General features: G+C 74.4%; 2 protein-coding genes across 2 annotated transcripts; both read left to right on the forward strand.

The window, feature by feature from the left end:
* The first annotated feature begins 2,402 nt into the window (after window positions 1–2,402).
* HPX (hemopexin) lies at window positions 2,403–11,629 on the forward strand. Its single transcript, XM_075722705.1, is given in 11 exon segments — window positions 2,403–2,467; window positions 3,473–3,543; window positions 4,069–4,149; window positions 4,689–4,843; window positions 6,452–6,605; window positions 7,929–8,147; window positions 8,850–8,951; window positions 9,983–10,057; window positions 10,060–10,112; window positions 11,181–11,325; window positions 11,403–11,629. Coding segments are annotated over 11 exon segments (1,347 nt in total).
* Window positions 11,630–15,969: 4,340 nt separating this feature from the next.
* Window positions 15,970–20,791, forward strand: LOC142595179 (amyloid beta precursor protein binding family B member 1-like; the record flags this gene model as incomplete). The annotated part of the gene is made up of 3 exons (XM_075722815.1): window positions 15,970–16,050; window positions 16,804–16,973; window positions 20,683–20,791. Coding segments are annotated over exons 1-3 (360 nt in total), but the record flags the coding sequence as incomplete, so codon positions are not given.
* Between the last annotated feature and the right edge of the window lie 23 nt (window positions 20,792–20,814).

The following is a 20,814-nucleotide window of genomic DNA, read 5'->3' on the forward strand; positions in this document are numbered from 1 at the left end:
CGCTGGGACCCCCAAGTTGCACTGTGACCCCCAAGTTGCGCTGGGACCCCCAAGTTGCGCTGGGACCCCCAGGCTGTGCTGTGACCCCCAAGTTGCGCTGTGACCCCCAAGTTGCACTGTGACCCCCAAGTTGCGCTGGGACCCCCAAGTTGCACTGTGACCCCCAATTTGTGCTGTGACCCCCCAAGTTGCGCTGGGACCCCCAAGTTGCGCTGGGACCCCAGGCTGTGCTGTGACCCCCAAGTTGCACTGTGACCCCCAAGTTGTGCTGTGACCCCCAAGTTGCACTGTGACCCCCAAGTTGCGCTGGGACCCCCAAGTTGCGCTGGGACCCCCAGGCTGTGCTGGGACCCCCAAGTTGCGCTGTGACCCCCAAGTTGCGCTGGGACCCCCAAGTTGCACTGGGACCCCAGGCTGTGCTGTGACCCCCAAGTTGCGCTGGGACCCCCAAGTTGTGCTGGGACCCCCAGGCTGTGCTGGGACCCCCAAGTTGCACTGGGACCCCCAAGTTGCGCTGGGACCCCCCAAGTTGCGCTGGGACCCCAGGCTGTGCTGTGACCCCCAAGTTGCACTGTGACCCCCAAGTTGTGCTGTGACCCCCAAGTTGCACTGTGACCCCCAAGTTGCGCTGGGACCCCCAAGTTGCGCTGGGACCCCCAGGCTGTGCTGGGACCCCCAAGTTGCGCTGTGACCCCCAAGTTGCGCTGGGACCCCCAAGTTGCACTGGGACCCCAGGCTGTGCTGTGACCCCCAAGTTGCGCTGGGACCCCCAAGTTGTGCTGGGACCCCCCAGGCTGTGCTGGGACCCCCAAGTTGCGCTGTGACCCCCAAGTTGCACTGGGACCCCAGGCTGTGCTGTGACCCCCAAGTTGCGCTGGGACCCCCAAGTTGCGCTGGGACCCCCAGGCTGTGCTGGGACCCCCAAGTTGCGCTGGGACCCCCAAGTTGCGCTGGGACCCCCAAGTTGCACTGGGACCCTAGGCTGTGCTGTGACCCCCAAGTTGCGCTGGGACTCCTAGGCTGTGCTGTGACCCCCAAGTTGCACTGGGACCCCCAAGTTGCGCTGGGACCCCCAAGTTGCGCTGGGACCCCAGGCTGTGCTGTGACCCCCAAGTTGCGCTGGGACCCCCAAGTTGTGCTGTGACCCCCAAGTTGCACTGGGACCCCCAGGCTGTGCTGTGACCCCCAAGTTGCGCTGTGACCCCCAAGTTGCACTGGGACCCCCAAGTTGCACTGGGACCCCAGGCTGTGCTGTGACCCCCAAGTTGCACTGGGACCCCCAAGTTGCACTGTGACCCCCAAGTTGCGCTGGGACCCCCAGGCCGCGGTGGTCGCGGGCAGCGCAGGCGCGGGCGCAGCACCCGGAGCCCCCCGGCACCTTTGGGGCGCTGACCCACGGCGGGGGGGTGGGACTGGGGGGGGGGTGGGGCCGGACTGGGCCGGACTGGGAGCGGGGGTGAGGTCAGACTGGGCCGGACTGGGAGTGGTGGGGGAGGGGCTCTGCCCCCCGCGGGGATTCGCCCCACACATGGGTGCCCCGCCCCCCCGGCCCCTCCCCCCGGCCCCTCCCCCCCCCCAGCCCCCCGGGTCTTTCCCGGCGCCCCCCGGGCCCTGCCGGGAAGCGGCTGGGACAGCGCCAGCCCCACAGCATCGGGGGCTGAGCCCCCCCAGCCCCACAGCATCGGGGGCTGAGCCCCCCACAACCCCCCAGCCCCACAGCACCGGGGCTGAGCCCCCCCCCAACCCCCCCAGCCCCACAGCATCGGGGGCTGAGCCCCCCACAACCCCCCAGCCCCACAGCACCGGGGCTGAGCCCCCCCCAACCCCCCCAGCCCCACAGCATCGGGGGCTGAGCCCCCCACAACCCCCCAGCCCCACAGCACCGGGGCTGAGCCCCCCCCCAACCCCCCCAGCCCCACAGCATCGGGGGCTGAGCCCCCCACAACCCCCCAGCCCCACAGCACCGGGGCTGAGCCCCCCCCAACCCCCCCAGCCCCACAGCATCGGGGGCTGAGCCCCCAACCCCCCCAGCCCCACAGCATCGGGGGCTGAGCCCCCCCCAACCCCCCCAGCCCCACAGCACCGGGGCTGAGCCCCCCCCCAACCCCCCCAGCCCCACAGCATCGGGGGCTGAGCCCCCCCCAACCCCCCCAGCCCCACAGCATCGGGGGCTGAGCCCCCCAGCCCCACAGCACCCCCCGTCCCTGCCCCACTGCGTTGGGGTCCGACCCCCAGCCCTGCCATGGGGGGCGATGATGGGGGGCGCCCCCCCGCCCCGTGTCGTGCCCCCCCCCAAGGTTGTGTGGGGCGGGCCGGGTTGCGCAATGGGGCAGGGCGGTTGTGCAACCCCCCCCGCTGCCCCATATAGGGCGGGGGCGGGGGCGGGGGGGCCCAGGCAAACCATGGGGGTCCTGGCAGCCGCCCTCAGCCTGGCCTGGGCCCTGGCCCTGGGCTGCGCCCACCCCCTGTCAGTGGGGCGGGGGTGTGGGGCGGGGGGTGTGGGGGCGGCGGGGGGCTGTGTGGGGCAGGGGGCTGTGTGGGGCAGAGGGCTGTGTGGGGGGGGCAGGGGGGTGTGGGGGCGGCGGGGGGCTGTGTGGGGCAGGGGGCTGTGTGTGTGGGGCAGGGGGCTGTGTGTGTGGGGCAGGGGTGTGTGTGGGGCAGGGGGGTGTGTGTGTGGGGCAGGGGGGTGTGGGGGGGGCAGGGGGGCCTGTGGGGCAGGGGGCTGTGTGGGGCAGGGGTGTGTGTGGGGCAGGGGGCTGTGTGGGGGGCAGGAGCTCCCTGCCGATGTGGGGCAGGGGGGTATGTGGGGCAGGGGGTTGCGTGTGGGGCACGGGGTTGCGTGTGGGGCAGGGGGGTGTGTGGGGCAGGGGGTTGCGTGTGGGGCAGGGGGGTGTGTGTGGGGCAGGGTGGGGTGTGGGGCAGGGGGCTGTGTGGGGCAGGGGGCTGTGTGTGTGGGGCAGGGGGGTGTGTGGGGGGCAGGGGCTCCCTGCCGATGTGGGGCAGGGGGGTATGTGGGGTAGGGCGTGTGTGTGTGGGGCAGGGGGGTGTGTGGGGCACGGGGTTGCGTGTGGGGCACGGGGTTGCATGTGGGGCAGGGGGGTATGTCGGGCAGGGGGATGTGTGTGGGGCAGGGTGGGGTGTGGGGCAGGGGTGTGTGTGGGGCAGGGGGGTATGTGGGGCAGGGGAATGCGTGTGGGGCAGGGGGTTGTGTGTGGGGCAGGGGCTCCCTGCTGATGTGGGGCAGGGGGGTATGTGGGGCAGGGGAATGCGTGTGGGGCAGGGGGTTGTGTGTGGGGCAGGGGCTCCCTGCTGATGTGGGGCAGGGGGTTGTGTGTGGGGCAGGGGGGTATGTGGGGCAGGGGGGGTGTGGGGCAGGGGGTTGTGTGTGGGGCAGGGGCTCCCTGCTGATGTGGGGCAGGCCCGCGGCTCTTTGGGGGCTGCGCCGTGAGCCCCCGGTGCCGCCCGTCCCCAGGCCCCACAACGAAACGGAGGCAGCTGGAGGGGGGCAGCCCCATGGGCCTGAGCCCCACGGCAACGACACTGGTGAGAGCCCACGGGGGGCAGAGGCGCGTGTGGGGCACAGGGGGTGTGGGGCACAGTGGTGTGTGTGGGGCACAGTGGTGTGTGTGGGGCACAGGTGTGTGTGGGGCACAGCAGCTGCTGTGGGGCAGGGGTGTGGGGGGGCCCCAGGCGCTATGGGGCAGCGGGTGTGTGTGGGGCAGCGGGGTGTGTGGGGCCCCAGGCGCTGTGGGGCAGCGGGTGTGTGTGGGGCAGTGGGTGTGTGGGGCCCCAGGCGCTATGGGGCAGCGGGTGTGTGTGGGGCAGCGGGTGTGTGGGGCAGGGGTGTGTGGGGCCCCAGGCGCTATGGGGCAGCGGGTGTGTGTGGGGCAGCGGGTGTGTGTGGGGCAGCGGGTGTGTGGGGCAGCGGGTGTGTGGGGCCCCAGGCGCTATGGGGCAGCGGGTGTGTGTGGGGCAGGGGGGTATGTGGGGCGGGGGGGGTGTGGGGCAGGGGGTTGTGTGCGGGGGCTGCGTCTCGGGGGCCGCCCCACGCTGACCCCCAGCCCCCAGCCCTGGCCCAGCTCTGCGCGGACGAGGGCGGCTTCGACGCCGCCACGCTGAGCGAGAACGGCAGCGTGCTGCTCTTCCGAGGTGGGGCGGGGGTGTGGGGCAGGGGTTGGGGGGCAGGGGTGGGGGGCACAGGGGTGGGGGGCAGGGGGTGGGGAAATGGGGACTGGAGGGCATGGGGCTGGGGAGCAGGGGGACGGGGAGACATGGGGTTGGGGGGCAGGGGATGTGTGGGGCAGGGGATTGGGGGGCAGGGGGACTGGGGGGCAGGGGGCTGTGGGGCAGGGGGCTGTGGGGCAGGGGGATGTGGGGCAGGGGGCACTTGAAGCAAATGGGGTCTGGGGGGGGGCGGGAGCTGGGGCCTGGGGGGGGCGGGGGTGAATGGGGGGGGTGGGCGAAGGGAGTCTGTGGGGCTGGGGGGGGGTGCCCGTGGGGCCAGGGGCACTGTGGGGCAGGGTGTGGGGCAGCACCGTGGGGCAGTGCCGTGGGGCCAGGGGCAGGGTGTGGGGCAGCACCGTGGGGCCAGGGGCAGGGTGTGGGGCAGCACTGTGGGGCAGCGCCGTGGGGCAGGGTGTGGGGCAGGGTGTGGGGCAGCGCCCTGGGCCCAGCCGCTGCCGCCGCAGGCCCCGAGGTGTGGGAGATCCCCCGGGGCGGGGGCCAGCCCCACAGCCGCCCCCTGGCCGCCTCCTGGCCCGAGCTGGGGGGCCCGGTGGACGCGGCGCTGCGGCTGCCCCGGCGGCAGCGACCCCAGGAGCACCAGAGCCTGCACCTCTTCCAGGCACGGGGGGCGGGGGGGTGGGGGGCAGCGGTGGGGGGCAGCGGGTTGGGGGGCAGCGGGTTGGGGGGCAGCAGGTGGGGGTCAGTGGTGGGGCAGGCAGCGGGTTGGGGGGCAGCGGGTTGGGGGGCAGCGAGTTGGGGGGCAGCGAGTTGGGGGGCAGCGGGTTGGGGGTCAGTGGTGGGGCAGGCAGCGGGTTGGGGGGCAGCGGGTTGGGGGGGCAGCGGGTGTGGGGCAGCGGGTGGGGGTCAGCAGGTGGGGGGCAGCGGTTGGGGGGCAGCGGTTGGGGGGCAGCGAGTTGGGGGGCAGCGGGTTGGGGGTCAGTGGTGGGGCAGGCAGCGGGTGGGGGGCAGCGGGTTAGGGGGCAGCAGGTGTGGGGCAGCAGGTGTGGGGCAGCGGTTGGGGGGCAGCGGGTGGGGGGGCAGCGGGTGGGGGGGCAGCAGGTGGGGGGCAGTGGTTGGGGGGCAGTGGTTGGGGGTCAGTGGTTGGGGGTCAGTGGTGGGGCAGGCAGCGGGTGTGGGGCAGCAGGTGGGGGGCAGCGAGTTGGGGGGCAGCAGGTGGGGGGGCAGCGGGTGGGGGGCAGCGGTGGGGGTCAGCAGGTGTGGGGCAGCGGTTGGGGGGCAGTGGTTGGGGGTCAGTGGTGGGGCAGGCAGCGGGTGTGGGGCAGCGGGTGTGGGGCAGCGGGTGTGGGGCAGCAGGTGGGGGTCAGCAGGTGTGGGGCAGCGGTTGGGGGTCAGTGGTTGGGGGTCAGTGGTGGGGCAGGCAGCGGGTGGGGGGCAGCAGGCGGGGGGGCAGTGGTGGGGCAGCGGGTTGGGGGGCAGCGGGTTGGGGGGCAGCGGGTTAGGGGGCAGTGGGTGGGGGTGCAGCGGGTGTGGGGCAGCGGTTGGGGGTCAGTGGTGGGGCAGGCAGCGGGTGGGGGGCAGCGGGTTGGGGGGCAGCAGGTTGGGGGGCAGCGGGTGTGGGGCAGCGGGTGTGGGGCAGCAGGTGTGGGGCAGCGGTTGGGGGGCAGCGGTTGGGGGGCAGTGGTGGGGCAGGCAGTGGGTGGGGGGCAGCGGGTGGGGGGCAGCGAGTTGGGGGGCAGCGGGTTGGGGGGGCAGCGGGTGGGGGTGCAGCGGGTGTGGGGCAGCGGTTGGGGGTCAGTGGTGGGGCAGGCAGCGGGTGTGGGGCAGTGGTTGGGGGTCAGCAGGTGTGGGGCAGCGGTTGGGGGGCAGTGGTTGGGGGTCAGTGGTGGGGCAGGCAGCGGTTGGGGGGCAGCAGGTTGGGGGGCAGCAGGTGGGGGGCAGCAGCTGTGGGGCAGTGGTTGGGGGTCAGCGGTGCGGGGGCAGCGGTTGGGGGGCAGCAGCTGTGGGGCAGCGGCTGGGGGTCGCGGGCCGGGTGGCCCCACGCGCTGCCATGGGGGCCAGGCCGGCTGCCCGGGGGGTGGGGGTCTCCCCTCTGCCTGGGCCCCCGAGCGCGTCTGTGGGGCTGCCCCATGGGGTGGGGGTCTCGGGGCTGCCGGGGGTCGGATCCGGGGGTCTCGCCCTGGGGGTCTCCCCGGGTCTGGCCCCACGGCGCTCCCCGGCGCGGTGCCGTGGGTCTCGCCCGTGGGGCTCAGCCGTGGGGCGCGGGCAGGGCGAGCAGGTCTGGGCCTACGCCGGGGGGCGGCTGCGTCCCGGCTTCCCCCGCCCCATAGCGGAGGAGTTCCCGGGCATCCCCGGGGGGCTGGACGCCGCCGTCGAGTGCCACGCCGAGGAGTGCGGGGGCGAGAGCGTGCTCTTCTTCAAGGGTGAGCGGGGCGGCCGTGGGGCAGGGGGCGATGCCAGGGGGCTGCCGTGGGGCACAGAGGGGCTGCCGTGGGGCAGGGGGCAATGCCAGGGGGCTGCCGTGGGGCACAGAGGGGCTGCCGTGGGGCAGGGGGCAATGCCAGGGGGCTGCCGTGGGGCATGAAGGGGCGGCCGTGGGGCAGGGGGCGATGCCAGGGGGCTGCCGTGGGGCATGAAGGGGCTGCCGTGGGGCAGGGGGCGATGCCAGGGGGCTGCCGTGGGGCATGAAGGGGCTGCCGTGGGGCAGGGGGCGATGCCAGGGGGCTGCCGTGGGGCATGAAGGGGCGGCCGTGGGGCAGGGGGCGATGCCAGGGGGCTGCCGTGGGGCACAGAGGGGCTGCCGTGGGGCAGGGGGCAATGCCAGGGGGCTGCCGTGGGGCACAGAGGGGCTGCCGTGGGGCAGGGGGCAATGCCAGGGGGCTGCCGTGGGGCATGAAGGGGCGGCCGTGGGGCAGGGGGGCGATGCCAGGGGGCTGCCGTGGGGCATGAAGGGGCTGCCGTGGGGCAGGGGGCGATGCCAGGGGGCTGCCGTGGGGCATGAAGGGGCTGCCGTGGGGCAGGGGGCAATGCCAGGGGGCTGCCGTGGGGCATGAAGGGGCGGCCGTGGGGCAGGGGGCGATGCCAGGGGGCTGCCGTGGGGCACAGAGGGGCTGCCGTGGGGCAGGGGGCGATGCCAGGGGGCTGCCGTGGGGCACGTTGGGGCTGCCATGGGGCGCATCGGGGGGCCGTGGGGCACGTCGGGGGGGCCGTGGGGCACGTTGGGGCTGCCATGGGGCGCGTCGGGGGGCCGTGGGGTGCAGAGGGTAGCAGAGGGCCGTGGGGCACAGAGGGGCTGCCATGGGGGCACGTTGGGGCGGCTGTGGGGCACGTTGGGGTGGCCGTGGGGTGCATCGGGGTGGCTGTGGGGCACGTTGGGGTGGCTGTGGGGTTTGTTGGGGCGGCCGTGGGGCGCAGAGGGGCGGCCGTGGGGCACGTCGGGGGGCCATGGGGTGTGTCGGGGGGCCGTGGGCACGTCAGGGGGCCGTGGGGCACAAAGGGGTGGCCGTGGGGCGTGTTGGGGCTGCCGTGGGGTGTGTCAGGGGGCCGTGGGGCACAGAGGGGTGGCTGTGGGGCGCGTCAGGGGGCCGTGGGGCACGTCGGGGCGGCCGTGGGGCACAGAGGGGCGGCCGTGGGGCACGTCGGGGCGGCCGTGGGGCACAGAGGGGTGGCCGTGGGGCGCGTTGTGGCTGCCGAGGGGCGCGTCGTGGCCGCGCCGGGCCCGGCAGCAGCGGCGCTGTGGGGCGCAGGGCGCACGTGGTACCTCTTCGACCTGGAGCTGCGCGTGGCGAAGGCGCGGGCGTGGCCGGGCCCCGGCCCCTGCGGCGCCGCCCTGCGCTGGCTCGGCCGCTTCTACTGCTTGTGGGGCGCCCGCTTCCAGCGCTTCCAGCCCCTCACCGGCCACCTGCCCCACGGCTACCCCCGCGACCTGCGCGACTACTTCCTGCCCTGCCCCGGCCGAGGTGCGCGCCCCGCCCGCCCCCGCGACCCACAAGTGCCCTGGGGACCCTCCCCCGTGACCCACACGTGCCCCTGGGACCCACACGTGCCCTGGGGACCCTCCCATGGGACCCACACGAGCCCATGGGACCCACAAGTGCCCTGGGGACCCTCCCCCGTGACCCACACGTGCCCCTGGGACCCACAAGTGCCCTGGGGACCCTCCCATGGGACCCACACGAGCCCATGGGACCCACAAGTGCCCTGGGGACCCTCCCCCGTGACCCACACGTGCCCCTGGGACCCACAAGTGCCCTGGGGACCCTCCCATGGGACCCACACATGCCCATGGGACCCACACGTGCCCCTGAGACCCACAAGTGCCCTGGAGACCCTCCCCCGTGACCCACACATGCCCATGGGACCCACACGTGCCCTGGGGACCCTCCCCCGTGACCCACACGTGCCCCTGGGACCCACAAGTGCCCTGGGGACCCTCCCATGGGACCCACACATGCCCATGGGACCCACACGTGCCCCTGGGACCCACAAGTGCCCTGGAGACCCTCCCCCGTGACCCACACGAGCCCCTGGGACCCACAAGTGCCCTGGGGACCCTCCCGGCCCCCTCCCACGGGGCCCTGGGGGCGCGGGCACCCAGCCCCACAGAGCCGGGGGGCCCGGGCTGCCCTGGGGGTCCGGCCCCTCCCGCAGCGCTGCGGCCGCCGCAGGCCACGGCAACGCCTCGTGGGGGGCCGCGGGCGAGCGCTGCAGCAAGGAGCCCTTCCAGGCCGCGCTGGCCGACGACAGCGGGCGCCTCTACGCCTTCCGCGGTGAGGGGCGGCCGCCGCCGTGGGGCTGTGGGCCGGGGGCTGTGGGGCCGGGGGGCTGTGGGGCAGGGGGGCTGTGGGGCAGGGGGCTGTGGGGTTGGGCTGTGGGCTGTGGGGCAGGGGGGCTGTGGGGCAGGGGGCTGTGGGCTGTGGGGCTGTGGGCTGTGGGGCTGGGGCTGTGGGGTTGTGGGGCTGTGGGTTGTGGGGCTGTGGGGCAGGGGGCTGTGGGGCAGGGGGGCTGTGGGGCAGGGGAGCTGTGGGGCTGGGGGCTGTGGGGCAGGGGAGCTGTGGGGCTGTGGGGCAGGCGGCTGTGGGGCTGAGGGGCTGTGGGGCAGGGCTGTGGTCCCAGCCACACCATGGGGCTGTGGGGTATGGAGCTGGCTGCACTGTGGGACTGTGCTGTGGCTGTGGTGTGGGGCAGGGTCAGTGGGGCAGGGCCGTGGGGCAGGGTCCATGGGGCAGGTCGGTGGGGCAGGGTCCATGGGGCAGGGCTGTGGGGCAGGGCCGTGGGGCAGGGCCGTGGGGCAGGGTCCATGGGGCAGGGTCGGTGGGGCAGGGTCCATGGGGCAGGGCCGTGGGGCAGGGTCGGTGGGGCAGGGTCCATGGGGCAGGGCCGTGGGGCAGGGCCGTGGGGCAGGGTCCATGGGGCAGGGCCGTGGGGCAGGGCCGTGGGGCAGGGTCGGTGGGGCAGGGTCCATGGGGCAGGGCCGTGGGCAGGGCCGTGGGGCAGGGTCGGTGGGGCAGGGTCCATGGGGCAGGGCCGTGGGGCAGGGCCGTGGGGCAGGGTCGGTGGGGCAGGGTCCATGGGGCAGGGCCGTGGGGCAGGGCCGTGGGGCAGGGTCCATGGGGCAGGTCGGTGGGGCAGGGTCGGTGGGGCAGGGTCCATGGGGCAGGGTCTGTGGGGCAGGGTCCATGGGGCAGGGCTGTGGGGCAGGGTCTGTGGGGCAGGGCCATGGGGCAGGGCCGTGGGGCAGGGTCCATGGGGCAGGGCTGTGGGGCAGGGCCGTGGGGCAGGCCGCTGACGCCGCGCGCAGGGGGTCTCTCGTTCCGCCTGGACTCGCACCGGGACGGGCACCATGCCTGGCCCGTGGGGCAGACGTGGCCGGGGCTGGAGGAGCCGTGGACGCCGCCTTCGCCTGGGACGGCCGCACCTACGTGATACAGGTGCGGCGCCGTGGGGCTGCCCCATGCCGCCCTTCCCGGCCCCTGTGGGTCCTGCCCCACGGCAGCCTGGGGACGCGAGGGCAGCGGTCCCCCCGGGACCCCCCTGCCCCACAGAGCCCCCCAGCCCCTAAACCCATCCCTGGGGCAGCCCCACGGCCCTGCCCCCCATGGCCCTGCCTGCGACCCACACCGGCCGTGCGTGACCCACACCGGCCATGCCTGACCCACACCGGCCGTGCCCGTGACCCACACTGTCCATGTCCACCCATGACCCACACCATCCATGCCTGTGACCCACACCGGCCGTGCCTGTGACCCACACCACCCGTGCCCGTGACCCACACCAGCCGTGCCTGCCCATGACCCACACCGTCCATGTCCACCCGTGACCCACACCATCTGTGCCCGTGACCCACACTGTCCATGTCCACCCATGACCCACACCATCCATGTCTGTGACCCACACCACCCGTGCCCGTGACCCACACCGTCTGTGCCTGACCCACACCGGCCGTGCCTGCCCATGACCCACACCGTCCATGTCCACCCGTGACCCACACCACCCGTGCCCGTGACCCACACCATCTGTGCCCGTGATCCACACCGGCCGTGCCTGACCCACACCAGCCATGCCCGTGACCCACACCGGCCATGCCTGCCCATGACCCACACCGGCCATGTCTGTGACCCACACCGTCCATGTCCACCCGTGACCCACACCGGCCGTGCCCGTGACCCACACCATCCATGCCTGTGACCCACACCAGCCGTGCCCGTGACCCACACCACCCGTGCCTGTGACCCACACTGGCTGTGCCCGTGACCCACACCATCTGTGCCCGTGACCCACACCACCCGTGCCTGTGACCCACCTCGTCCGTGCCCACTTGTGACCCACCCTGCCCCACACTGTCCGTGCCCACGCCCCACACCGCCCGTGCCCCACACCACCCGTGCCCATGCCCCACGCCGCCGTGCCCCACACCACCCGTGCCCGTGCCCCACGCCGCCGTGCCCCACGCTGCCGCGCCCCACGCCGCCGCGCCCCACGCCGCCGCTCCCCCGCAGGGCTCCGAGGTCTCCGTCTTCCGGTCGGAGCAGGGCCACCGCCGGGTGCTGGGGTACCCGCGGGCGCTGCAGGAGGAGCTGGGGGTCCCCGGCGCCGACGCCGCCTTCACCTGCCCCGGCTCGGCGCAGCTCTACGTCATCGCAGGTGGGCGGCGGGCGCGCCGGGGCCGGTACCGGCGGCGGGCGCTGGGGGCGCGGGGCTGACGGCTGCGGTGCCGGCAGGGAGCCGGGCTCGGCTGGTGGACCTGACGCGGACGCCGCGGCGGGCGGGCGAGCCGCTGCCGCTGCCCCACGAGCACGTGGACGGCGCCATCTGCACCGACGACGGCGTCTTCCTCTTCTGCGGCGCCGGCTACCACCGGTACGCCAGCGTGGCCGAGCTGCTGCGCGCCCGGGAGCCCGCCCCGGCCCAGGCCATCGCCGCCCGCTTCTTCCAGTGCCCGCAGTGACCGCGCCCGCGGTGCTGCCGCCGGCACCGGGGCTCTGCCGGCCGCGGCCTGCCCGTGCCGGGGACGCAATAAAAGCCGGGGAGACCCCGAGACCCCTCCGCTCTGTTTGGGGGTGCTGGGGGGGCGGCGCGGCTGGGCGGCGGTGCGGTGCCGTCGCCGTGCCCGCGCCACGGAGGGGCCCGAGGCCTTGCGGGGCGGCCCCGGAAGGTGCCAGCGGGGGCCGCGGCATGGGCAAGCACTCCACGGCTGTGCCGGGCCGCGCCGCGCTGCGCCGGCCGGTGCTGAGCCGCACCGCACCGCGCCGACTGCAATGGGTCATCCTGTAACGTGCCACGGCGCGCCGTGCCCCACAGCGCTGAGCCGTGCCCCACAGCACCATGCCGTGCTGTGCCGTGCCCCACAGCACCATGCCACGGTGCACCGTGCCCCACAGCACCATGCTGTGCCCCACAGCGCCATGCCACGGCGCACCGTGCCCCATAGCACTGTGCCATGCTGTGCCGTGCCCCACAGTGCCATGCCACGGTGCACTGTGCCCCACAGCATCATGCCGTGCCCCACAGCGCCATGCCGTGCCATGCCCCACAGTGCCATGCCACGGCGCACCGTGCCCCACAGCACCGTGCCGTGCCCCACAGCACCATGCCGCGCTGTGCCGTGCCCCACAGCGCCATGCCACGGCGCACCGTGCCCCACAGCACCATGCCGCGCTGTGCCGTGCCCCACAGCACCGTGCCGCGCTGTGCCGTGCCCCACAGCGCTGAGCCGTGCCCCACAGCACCATGCCGTGCTGTGCCGTGCCCCACAGCACCATGCCACGGTGCACCGTGCCCCACAGCACCATGCTGTGCCCCACAGCACCATGCCACGGTGCACCGTGCCCCACAGCACCGTGCCGTGCCCCACAGCACCATGCCACGCTGTGCCGTGCCCCACAGCACCATGCTGTGCCCCACAGCACCATGCCGCGCTGTGCCGTGCCCCACAGCTCCATGCCACGGCGCACCGTGCCCCACAGCATCATGCTGTGCCCCACAGCACCGTGCCGTGCCATGCCCCACAGCACCATGCCACAGCGCACTGTGCCCCCACAGCACCGTGCTGTGCCCCACAGCGCCATGCCGTGCCCCACAGCGCCATGCCACGGCGCACTGTGCCCCACAGCGCCATGCCGTGCCCCACAGCACCGTGCCACGCCGTGCCGCACCGCCCCACGCAGCGCCCTGCTCGGCTGCCCTGTGCCACGCTGCGCTTTCCCCCACCACACGTCCTGCGCCGCACCGTACCGTGCCGCGCTGACCCACCGCCAACCGGTGCAGGGGCTGCACCGCGCCGCGCCGTGCCCCGCCGGTGCGCCGTGCCGAGCCGTGCCCCGCCGCACCGCAGCCCCGCGCCAGCACCCTGCGCGCCCCCCGTGCCGCGTGTAGCGTGTGGCGTCGCCAGGCCGTACGCTGCAGCATGGCGTGCCACGCGTCACCGCACGGCACCGCTTGGCCCTGCGCCACGACGTCCTGCTCCGCGATGCGGCACGCGTGCCGCGCCGTGCCGCGCGGGTGCCATCCCACGCTGCGCCGTGCCGTGCCGTGCCAGGCGGGGGCTGTGCCAGGCGGGACGGTGCCAGGCTGCTCGTCACCGTCAGGCGCTGCTGCGGGCTGCTCCCCGCCGTCCGTGCCGCGCTGACACGCTGTGCCGCGCCGCGCTGCTGCCAGTGCTGTCAGCGCCCATGTCAGTGCCGGTGCCGGTGCTGGCGCTGATGTCAGTCCTGGTGTCGGTACCGGTGTCAGAGCTGATGTCAGTGCCAGTGCCGGTGCCGGTGTCAGTACTGTGCCGCACTGGTGTCAGTGCCAGCGCTGGTGCCAGTGCTGCACCGTTCTACGCTGGCGTCAGTGCCAGCACCGTACCGTGCTGTGCCGGTGTTGGTGGTGGTGCTGGTACTGATGTTGGTACTGGTGTTGGTACTGGTGTCGGTGTTGATGCCGGTGTCAGTGCAATGCCAGCGCTGGTACCGGTACCGGTGCTGATGTTGGTGCCTGTGTCCAGTGCTGGTACCGGTCCTCAGCGCTGTTCCTGGTGCTGGTGTTGGTAGCGGTACTGGTGCTGATGTCAGTGCCGGTGTCGGTGCTGGTACCGGTCTCAGCGCTGGTACTGGTGCTGGTGCTGATGTTGGTGTCAGTGCCGGTGTCACTGCTGGTACCGGTGCCAGTGTCAGTGCCGGTGTTGGTACCCGGGTGCCAGTGCCGGTGTTGGTGCCGGTCGCAGTGTTGGTACCGGTCTCAGTGCTGTTCCTGGTGCTGGTGCCGGTGTTGGTACCGGTACCGGTGCCAATGTCGGTGCTGGTGTTGGTACCGGTGTCACTGCTGGTACCGGTGTTGATGCTGGTGTTGATCTCAGTGCTGGTCCTGCTCTCTGCCGGTGCCAGTACCGGTCCTCAGTGCTGTTCCCGGTGCGGTGTTGGTACCAGTGTTGGTACCCGGTCTTGGTCCCGGTGTCGGTGTCGGTGTTGGTACCAGGGTGTTGGTCCTGGTGCTGGTGTTGGTCCCGGTGTTGGTCCTGGTGCCGGTGTTGGTACCGGTGTCAGTGCCAGTGCTGGTCCCGGTGTTGGTACTGGTGTCGGTGTTGGTCCCGGTGTTGGTCCTGGTGCCGGTGTTGGTACCCGGTGTCAGTGCCGGTGCTGGTCCTGGTGTTGGTCCCGGTGCCGGTGTTGGTCCCGGTGCTGGTGCCGGGTGTTGGTGTTGGTACCGGTGTCAGTGCCGGTGCCGGTGTTGGTACCGGTGCCAGTGTTGGGTGTTGGTCCCGGTGTTGGTGCTGGTGTCAGTGCCAGTGTTGGTGTCGGTCCCGGTGTCGGTCCCGGTGTCGGTCCCGGTGTTGGTCCCGGTGTTGGTCCCGGTGCCGGTGTTGGTCCTGGTGTTGGTCCCCGGTGTCGGTCCCGGTGTTGGTCCTGGTGCCGGTGCCGGTGTTGGTCCCGGTGTTGGTCCCCGGTGTCGGTGTTGGTACCGGTGTCAGTGCCAGTGTTGGTCCCGGTGCCGGTGTCGGTGTTGGTGTCGGTCCGGTGCCGGTGTCGGTGTCGGTCCCGGTGTTGGTCCCGGTGTCGGTGCCGGTGCCGGTGTCGGTGTTGGTGTCGGTCCCGGTGTTGGTGCCGGTGTTGGTCCCGGTGCCGGTGTTGGTGCCGGTGTTGGTGCCGGTGTTGGTCCCGGTGCCGGTGTCGGTGTCGGTGTTGGTGCCGGTGTGTTGGTGTCGGTGCCGGTGTCGGTGTCGGTGTCGGTGCCGCTGTTGGTGTCGGTGTCGGTCCCGGTGTCGGTCCCGGTGTCAGTGCCGGTCCCTGCCGGTGCGGGTGGGGGGAGGGGGAGGGGGTGGGGGAGGGGCGCAGGCCCCGCCCCGGAAGCGGAAGCTCCCAGCGCCCCCGCCCCCCCCAGCGAGCCAGCCGCAGTACCGGCCGGGCCGGGCCGGGGGTCGGGGGGGGTCCCGGGGGTCCCGGGGGGGCTGGTGGGGGCCGGGGCAGGCCCGGGGGGCCCGGCTTAGGCTCGGGGGGGCTCGGCAGGGCCAGGGGGGTCCCGGGCAGGGCTGGGGGCCTGGGGGGTCCGGGGGGTTCGGGGGGGGCCGGGGGGGTCCGGGGGTTCGGGGGCCCGGGCGAGGCCCGGGGGGGTCCCGGGCAGGGCTGGGGGTCCCTGGGGGTCCCCGGGGGGTTCCGGGTCAGGCCTGGGGGGCCCGGGGGGGTTCGGGGGTCCCCGGGGGTCCCGTGTCAGCCCGGGGGGGGTCCCGGGCAGGGCTGGGGGGTTCGGGGGGGGCCGGGGGCTCCGGGTCGGGCCCGGGGGATTCGGGGGTCCCCGGGGGTCCCGGCTTAGGCCCGGGGGGGGCTCGGGGGGGTCTGGGGCAGGGCTGGGGGGTCCGGGGGTCCGTGTCAGGCCCGGGGGGGGCTCGGGGGGTCCGGGGGGGGTCTCGGGGGTTCGGGGGGGTTCGGGGGGGTCTCGGGGGTTCGGGGGGGTCTTGGGGGTTCGGGGGGGTCTCGGGGGGTCCGGGGGGGTCTCGGGGGTCTCAGGGGTTCGGGGGGGTTCGGGGGGGTCTCGGGGTCCGGGGGGGTCTTGGAGGTTCGGGGGGGGTCCGGGGGGGTCTCGGGCAGGCCCGGGGGGGTCTCGGGGGGTTCGGGGGGGTCCGGGGGGGTCTCGGGCAGGCCCGGGGGTCCCGGGGTCCCGGTGCCCGCTGCCCCCCGCTCAGGGCCGCCCCCCGCAGGCGCCATGGACGCGGCGCTGCCGCCCCCCCGGGGGCCGTAGGAGCCCCCCCACCCGCCCCGCCCGGCCCGGGGGGTCCGGCCCGGGGGTCCCCGCCGCCTGCGCGCCCCGGCCATGTCGGGGGCCCTGGGCCAGCGCGGCGACCTGGCCAACGACAACCGGCGCCCGGCGCTGAGCCTGGGGCTGGGGGCTCCCCCCGAGCCCGGGCGGCCGCCGCCCCCCGAGGCCCCCCCGCCTGCGCCCGCCGGACCCCCGAGCCGGCCGGCGCCCGCTGGGCGAGGGACGGGCGCAACCCCCCCGCGCCGGCGCGACCAGAACCGCAACGAGCTGGGGACCCCCCCCGAGGAGCTGGGGGGGCCGCGACGCCCACGACGCCCGCGACGCCCGCGACGCCCGCGACACCCATGACACCCGCGACGCCCGCGACGCCCCGCAACACCTACGACGCCCGCGACGCCTGCGACGCCTGCAACACCCACGACGCCCGCGACGCTTGCGACGCCTGCAACACCCACGACGCCCCGCGACGCTTGCGACGCCCGCAACACCCATGACACCCGTGACACCCGCAACGCCCGCGACGCCCACGATGCTTGCGACGCCCGCAACACCCACAACACCCACGACGCCCCGCGACGCCCGCAACACCCGCGACGCCCGCGACGCCTGCAACACCCATGACGCCCGCGACGCTTGCGACGCCTGCAACACCCACGACGCCTGCGACACCCGCAACGCCCGCGACGCCACAATGCTTGCGACGCCCGCAACACCCACAACACCCGCGACACCCACGACGCCCGCAACGCCCGCGACGCCTGCCACACTGGCGGGGGGGCCCCGGGCGCGCGCACCCACCTGCGCGACGGCGACGACGATGAGGAGGATGAGGAGGAGGAGGAGGAGGAGGAGGAGGAGGAGGGCGACGGCGACTCCACGCCGCCGCAGAGCGAGCCGGCGCCGGCCGAGTGGGAGCAGGGCGGGGAGCGGCCCCGCGGGCACGGCCGCAGCGCCAGCCGCCTCTTCGGGGCGCGCGGCGGCACCGCCAGCGACGACGACTCCAGCGCGGCCACGCTCAGCCAGGGCAGCCCGGCCGGCAGCTCGGCCCGACGACGCAGGTGGGCACCCGCCGGCCCCACGGCGGCCCCACGGTGACCTCTGGCTGCCCCACGGCGGCCCCACGGTGACCTCTGGCTGCCCCACGGTGACCTCTGGCTGCCCCATGGCGGCCCCACGGTGACCTCTGACTGCCCTGGCTGCCCCACAGCAGCCCCATGGTGACCTCTGGCGGCCCCACGGCGGCCCCACGGTGACCTCTGGCTGCCCCACGGTGACCTCTGGCTGCCCCACGGCAGCCCCATGGTGACCTCTGGCTGCCCCACGGCAGCCCCACAGTGACCTCTGACTGCCCCATGGTCACCTCTGGCTGCCCACGGCGGCCCCACGGTGACCTCTGACTGCCCAGGCTGCCCCACAGCAGCCCCATGGTGACCTCTGACTACCCAGGCTGCCCCACAGCAGCCCCACGGTGACCTCTGGCTGCCCCACGGTGACCTCTGGCTGCCCCACGGCAGCCCCATGGTGACCTCTGACTACCCAGGCTGCCCCACGGCAAGCCCCATGGTGACCTCTGACTACCCAGGCTGCCCCACAGCAGCCCCATGGTGACCTCTGGCTGCCCCACGGCAGCCCCACAGTGACCTCTGACTGCCCTGGCTGCCCCATGGCGGCCCCACAGTGACCTCTGACTGCCCAGGCTGCCCCACAGCAGCCCCATGGTGACCTCTGGCTGCCCCACGGCGGCCCCACGGTGACCTCTGGCTGCCCCACAGCAGCCCCACAGTGACCTCTGACTGCCCCATGGTCACCTCTGGCTGCCCAACGGCGGCCCCACGGTGACCTCTGACTGCCCAGGCTGCCCCACAGCAGCCCCATGGTGACCTCTGACTACCCAGGCTGCCCACAGCAGCCCCACGGTGACCTCTGGCTGCCCCACGGTGACCTCTGGCTGCCCCACGGCAGCCCCATGGTGACCTCTGACTACCCAGGCTGCCCCACGGCAGCCCCATGGTGACCTCTGACTACCCAGGCTGCCCCACAGCAGCCCCATGGTGACCTCTGGCTGCCCCACGGCAGCCCCACAGTGACCTCTGACTGCCCTGGCTGCCCCATGGCGGCCCCACAGTGACCTCTGACTGCCCAGGCTGCCCCACAGCAGCCCCATGGTGACCTCTGGCTGCCCCACGGCGGCCCCTCGGTGACCTCTGGCTGCCCCACAGCAGCCCCACAGTGACCTCTGACTGCCCAGGCTGCCCCACAGCGGCCCCACAGTGACCTCTGGCTGCCCCATGGTCACCTCTGGCTGCCCCATGGCTGCCCCACGGTGACCTCTGACTGCCCAGGCTGCCCCACAGCTGCCCCACAGCAGCGCCATGGCGGCCCCACAGTGACCTCTGGATGCCCAGGCTGCCCCACGGCAGCCCCATGGTGACCTCTGACTACCCAGGCTGCCCCACAGCAGCCCCATGGTGACCTGTGGCCACCCCACGATGACCTGTGGCTGCCCCACAGCTGCCCCATGGTGGCCTGTGACTGCCTGGGCTGCCCCACGGTGACCTCTGACTGCCCCACAGTGATCTCTGACTGCCCAGGCAGCCCCACAGCAGCCCCACGGTGACCTGGGGCTGCCCCATGGCTGCCCGATGGTGACCTCTGACTGCCCCATGGTGACCTGTGGCTGCCCCACAGCTGCCCCACGGCAGCCCCTCAGTGACCTCTGACCGCCTGTGACTGCCCCACAGCAGCCTGTGACTGCCCAGGCTGCCCCACGGCTGCCCCATGGTGACCTCTGACTGCCCCACGGCTGCCCCACAGCAGCCCCACGGTGACCTCTGACTGCCCCACAGCTGCCCCATGGCAGCCCCTCAGTGACCTCTGACTGCCCCACAGCTGCCCCACGGTGACCTCTGACTGCCTGGGCTGCCCCACGGCGGCCTGTGACTGCCCCATGGCAGTCCCCACCTGCCCCACGGCTGCTCCTGCCTGCCCCATGAGTGCCCCGATTCCCCCACGCCTGCCCCACGGCTGCCTCTGCCTGCCCCATGGTGGCCCTGCCTGCCCCACGCCTGCCCCACGGCTGCCCCACAGCTGCCCCTGCCTGCCCCCACCCCGCCATGCCCAGCCTGGTCCCCGTCAGCCCCACATCTCCCCCCAGCTGTGCGCCCACGGCTGTCCCCAGCCCCACATCGCTACCTGGGCCCCCCCCGGCCCCCTTGGCTCCATGGCAGCACCCCCTCTGCCCCCCAACCCCCCCCCCCCAGCCCCACCCCTGCCCCCCAACCCCCCCCAGCACCCCCTTGTGCCTCCCAGCCCCCCCCGTGCCCCCCAGCCCCCTCCCGGGCTGACCCCCCTGTGCTGTGGCAGGGTCCCCACTGTGCCCCACGGCGCTGGCCCTGCTGCGCCCCTGGGGGTGCAGCCCCACCGTCACCCCACACCCCCCTGTGCCCCACAGCACCCCCCTGTGCCCCCCAGCACCTCCGTGTGCCCCACATCACCCCCCTGTGCCCCACATCACCCCCCTGTGCCCCAAACCCCCCTGTGCCCCACAGCACCTCCATGGGCCCCACATCAACCCCCTGTGCCCCACAGCACCCCCCCTGTGCCCCACAGCACCTCCATGGGCCCCACATCAACCCCCTGTGCCCCACACCCCCCTGTGCCCCACAGCACCCCCATGGGCCCCACAGCACCCCCCTGTGCCCCACACCCCCCTGTGCCCCACAGCACCTCCATGGGCCCCCATCCCTGCACCTCACCCCTGCGGCTGTGGGTCTGGGGCCCTGCCCCACTGCAGGGGCCATGTCCTGGTGTGCCCTGTGACCCCCGAGCAGCTGTGGGGCCCCGTGGCTGTGGGTCTGGGGCCCCGTGGCTGTGGGTCCCTGTGGCTGTGGGTCTGGGGCCCCATGGCTGTGGGTCCCTGTTGCTGTGGGTCTGGGGCCCCATGGCTGTGGGTCTGGGGCCCCGTGGCTGTGGGGGCCCCATGGCTGTGGGTCTGGGGCCCCATGGCCGTGGGTCCCCCATGGCTGTGGGTCTGGGGCCCCATGGCTGTGGGGTGCTGTGGGTCTGGGGCCCCGTGGCTGTGGGGTGCTGTGGGTCTGGGGCCCCGTGGCTGTGGGGCCCTGCAGCTGTGGGTCTGGGCCCCATGGCCGTGGGTCCCTGTGGCTGTGGGTCTGGGGCCCCATGGCTGTGGGTCTGGGGCCCCATGGCTGTGGGGTGCTGTGGGTCTGGGTCCCCATGGCTGTGGGTCTGGGGCCCCATGGCCGTGGGTCCCTGTGGCTGTGGGTCTGGGGCCCCATGGCTGTGGGTCCCTGTGGCTGTGGGTCTGGGGCCCCATGGCTGTGGGTCTGGGTCCCCGTGGCTGTGGGTCCCTGTGGCTGTGGGTCTGGGGCCCCATGGCTGTGGGGTGCTGTGGGTCTGGGTCCCCGTGGCTGTGGGTCTGGGGCCCCATGGCCATGGGTCCCCGTGGCTGTGGGTCTGGGGCCCCATGGCTGTGGGGTGCTGTGGGTCTGGGGCCCCATGGCTGTGGGTCTGGGGCCCTGCCCCACTGCGGGGGCCGTGTCCCCCTGCACCCCGTTCCCATGGGCCCGGCTGGGGTCCCGCGCTCTCCCGGCGACGTGGGGCACCCCTTCCTTCGGCAGCGGGGGGGCCCGGGCCGGCGGGGGGCGGGGGCGCTCCGTGGGGCTGCGGCGGGGTTGGGGGCCGCGCCGAGCCCCCTCCCCGCAGCGAACCGTGCCCCCCGCGCCCCCCAGACCCCTTCTGGAGCCGCAGCCCCTTCGCGGCCGACGCCGACCTGCCGGCGGGGTGGCTGCGGGTGCAGGACGCCTCGGGCCCCTACTACTGGCACGTGCCCACCGGCACCACGCAGTGGGAGCCCCCCGTGGGGCCGGCCCGCGGCTCCCC

This window comes from Pelecanus crispus, chromosome 1 (assembly GCF_030463565.1).
Source record: "Pelecanus crispus isolate bPelCri1 chromosome 1, bPelCri1.pri, whole genome shotgun sequence".
NCBI lineage: Eukaryota > Metazoa > Chordata > Aves > Pelecaniformes > Pelecanidae > Pelecanus > Pelecanus crispus.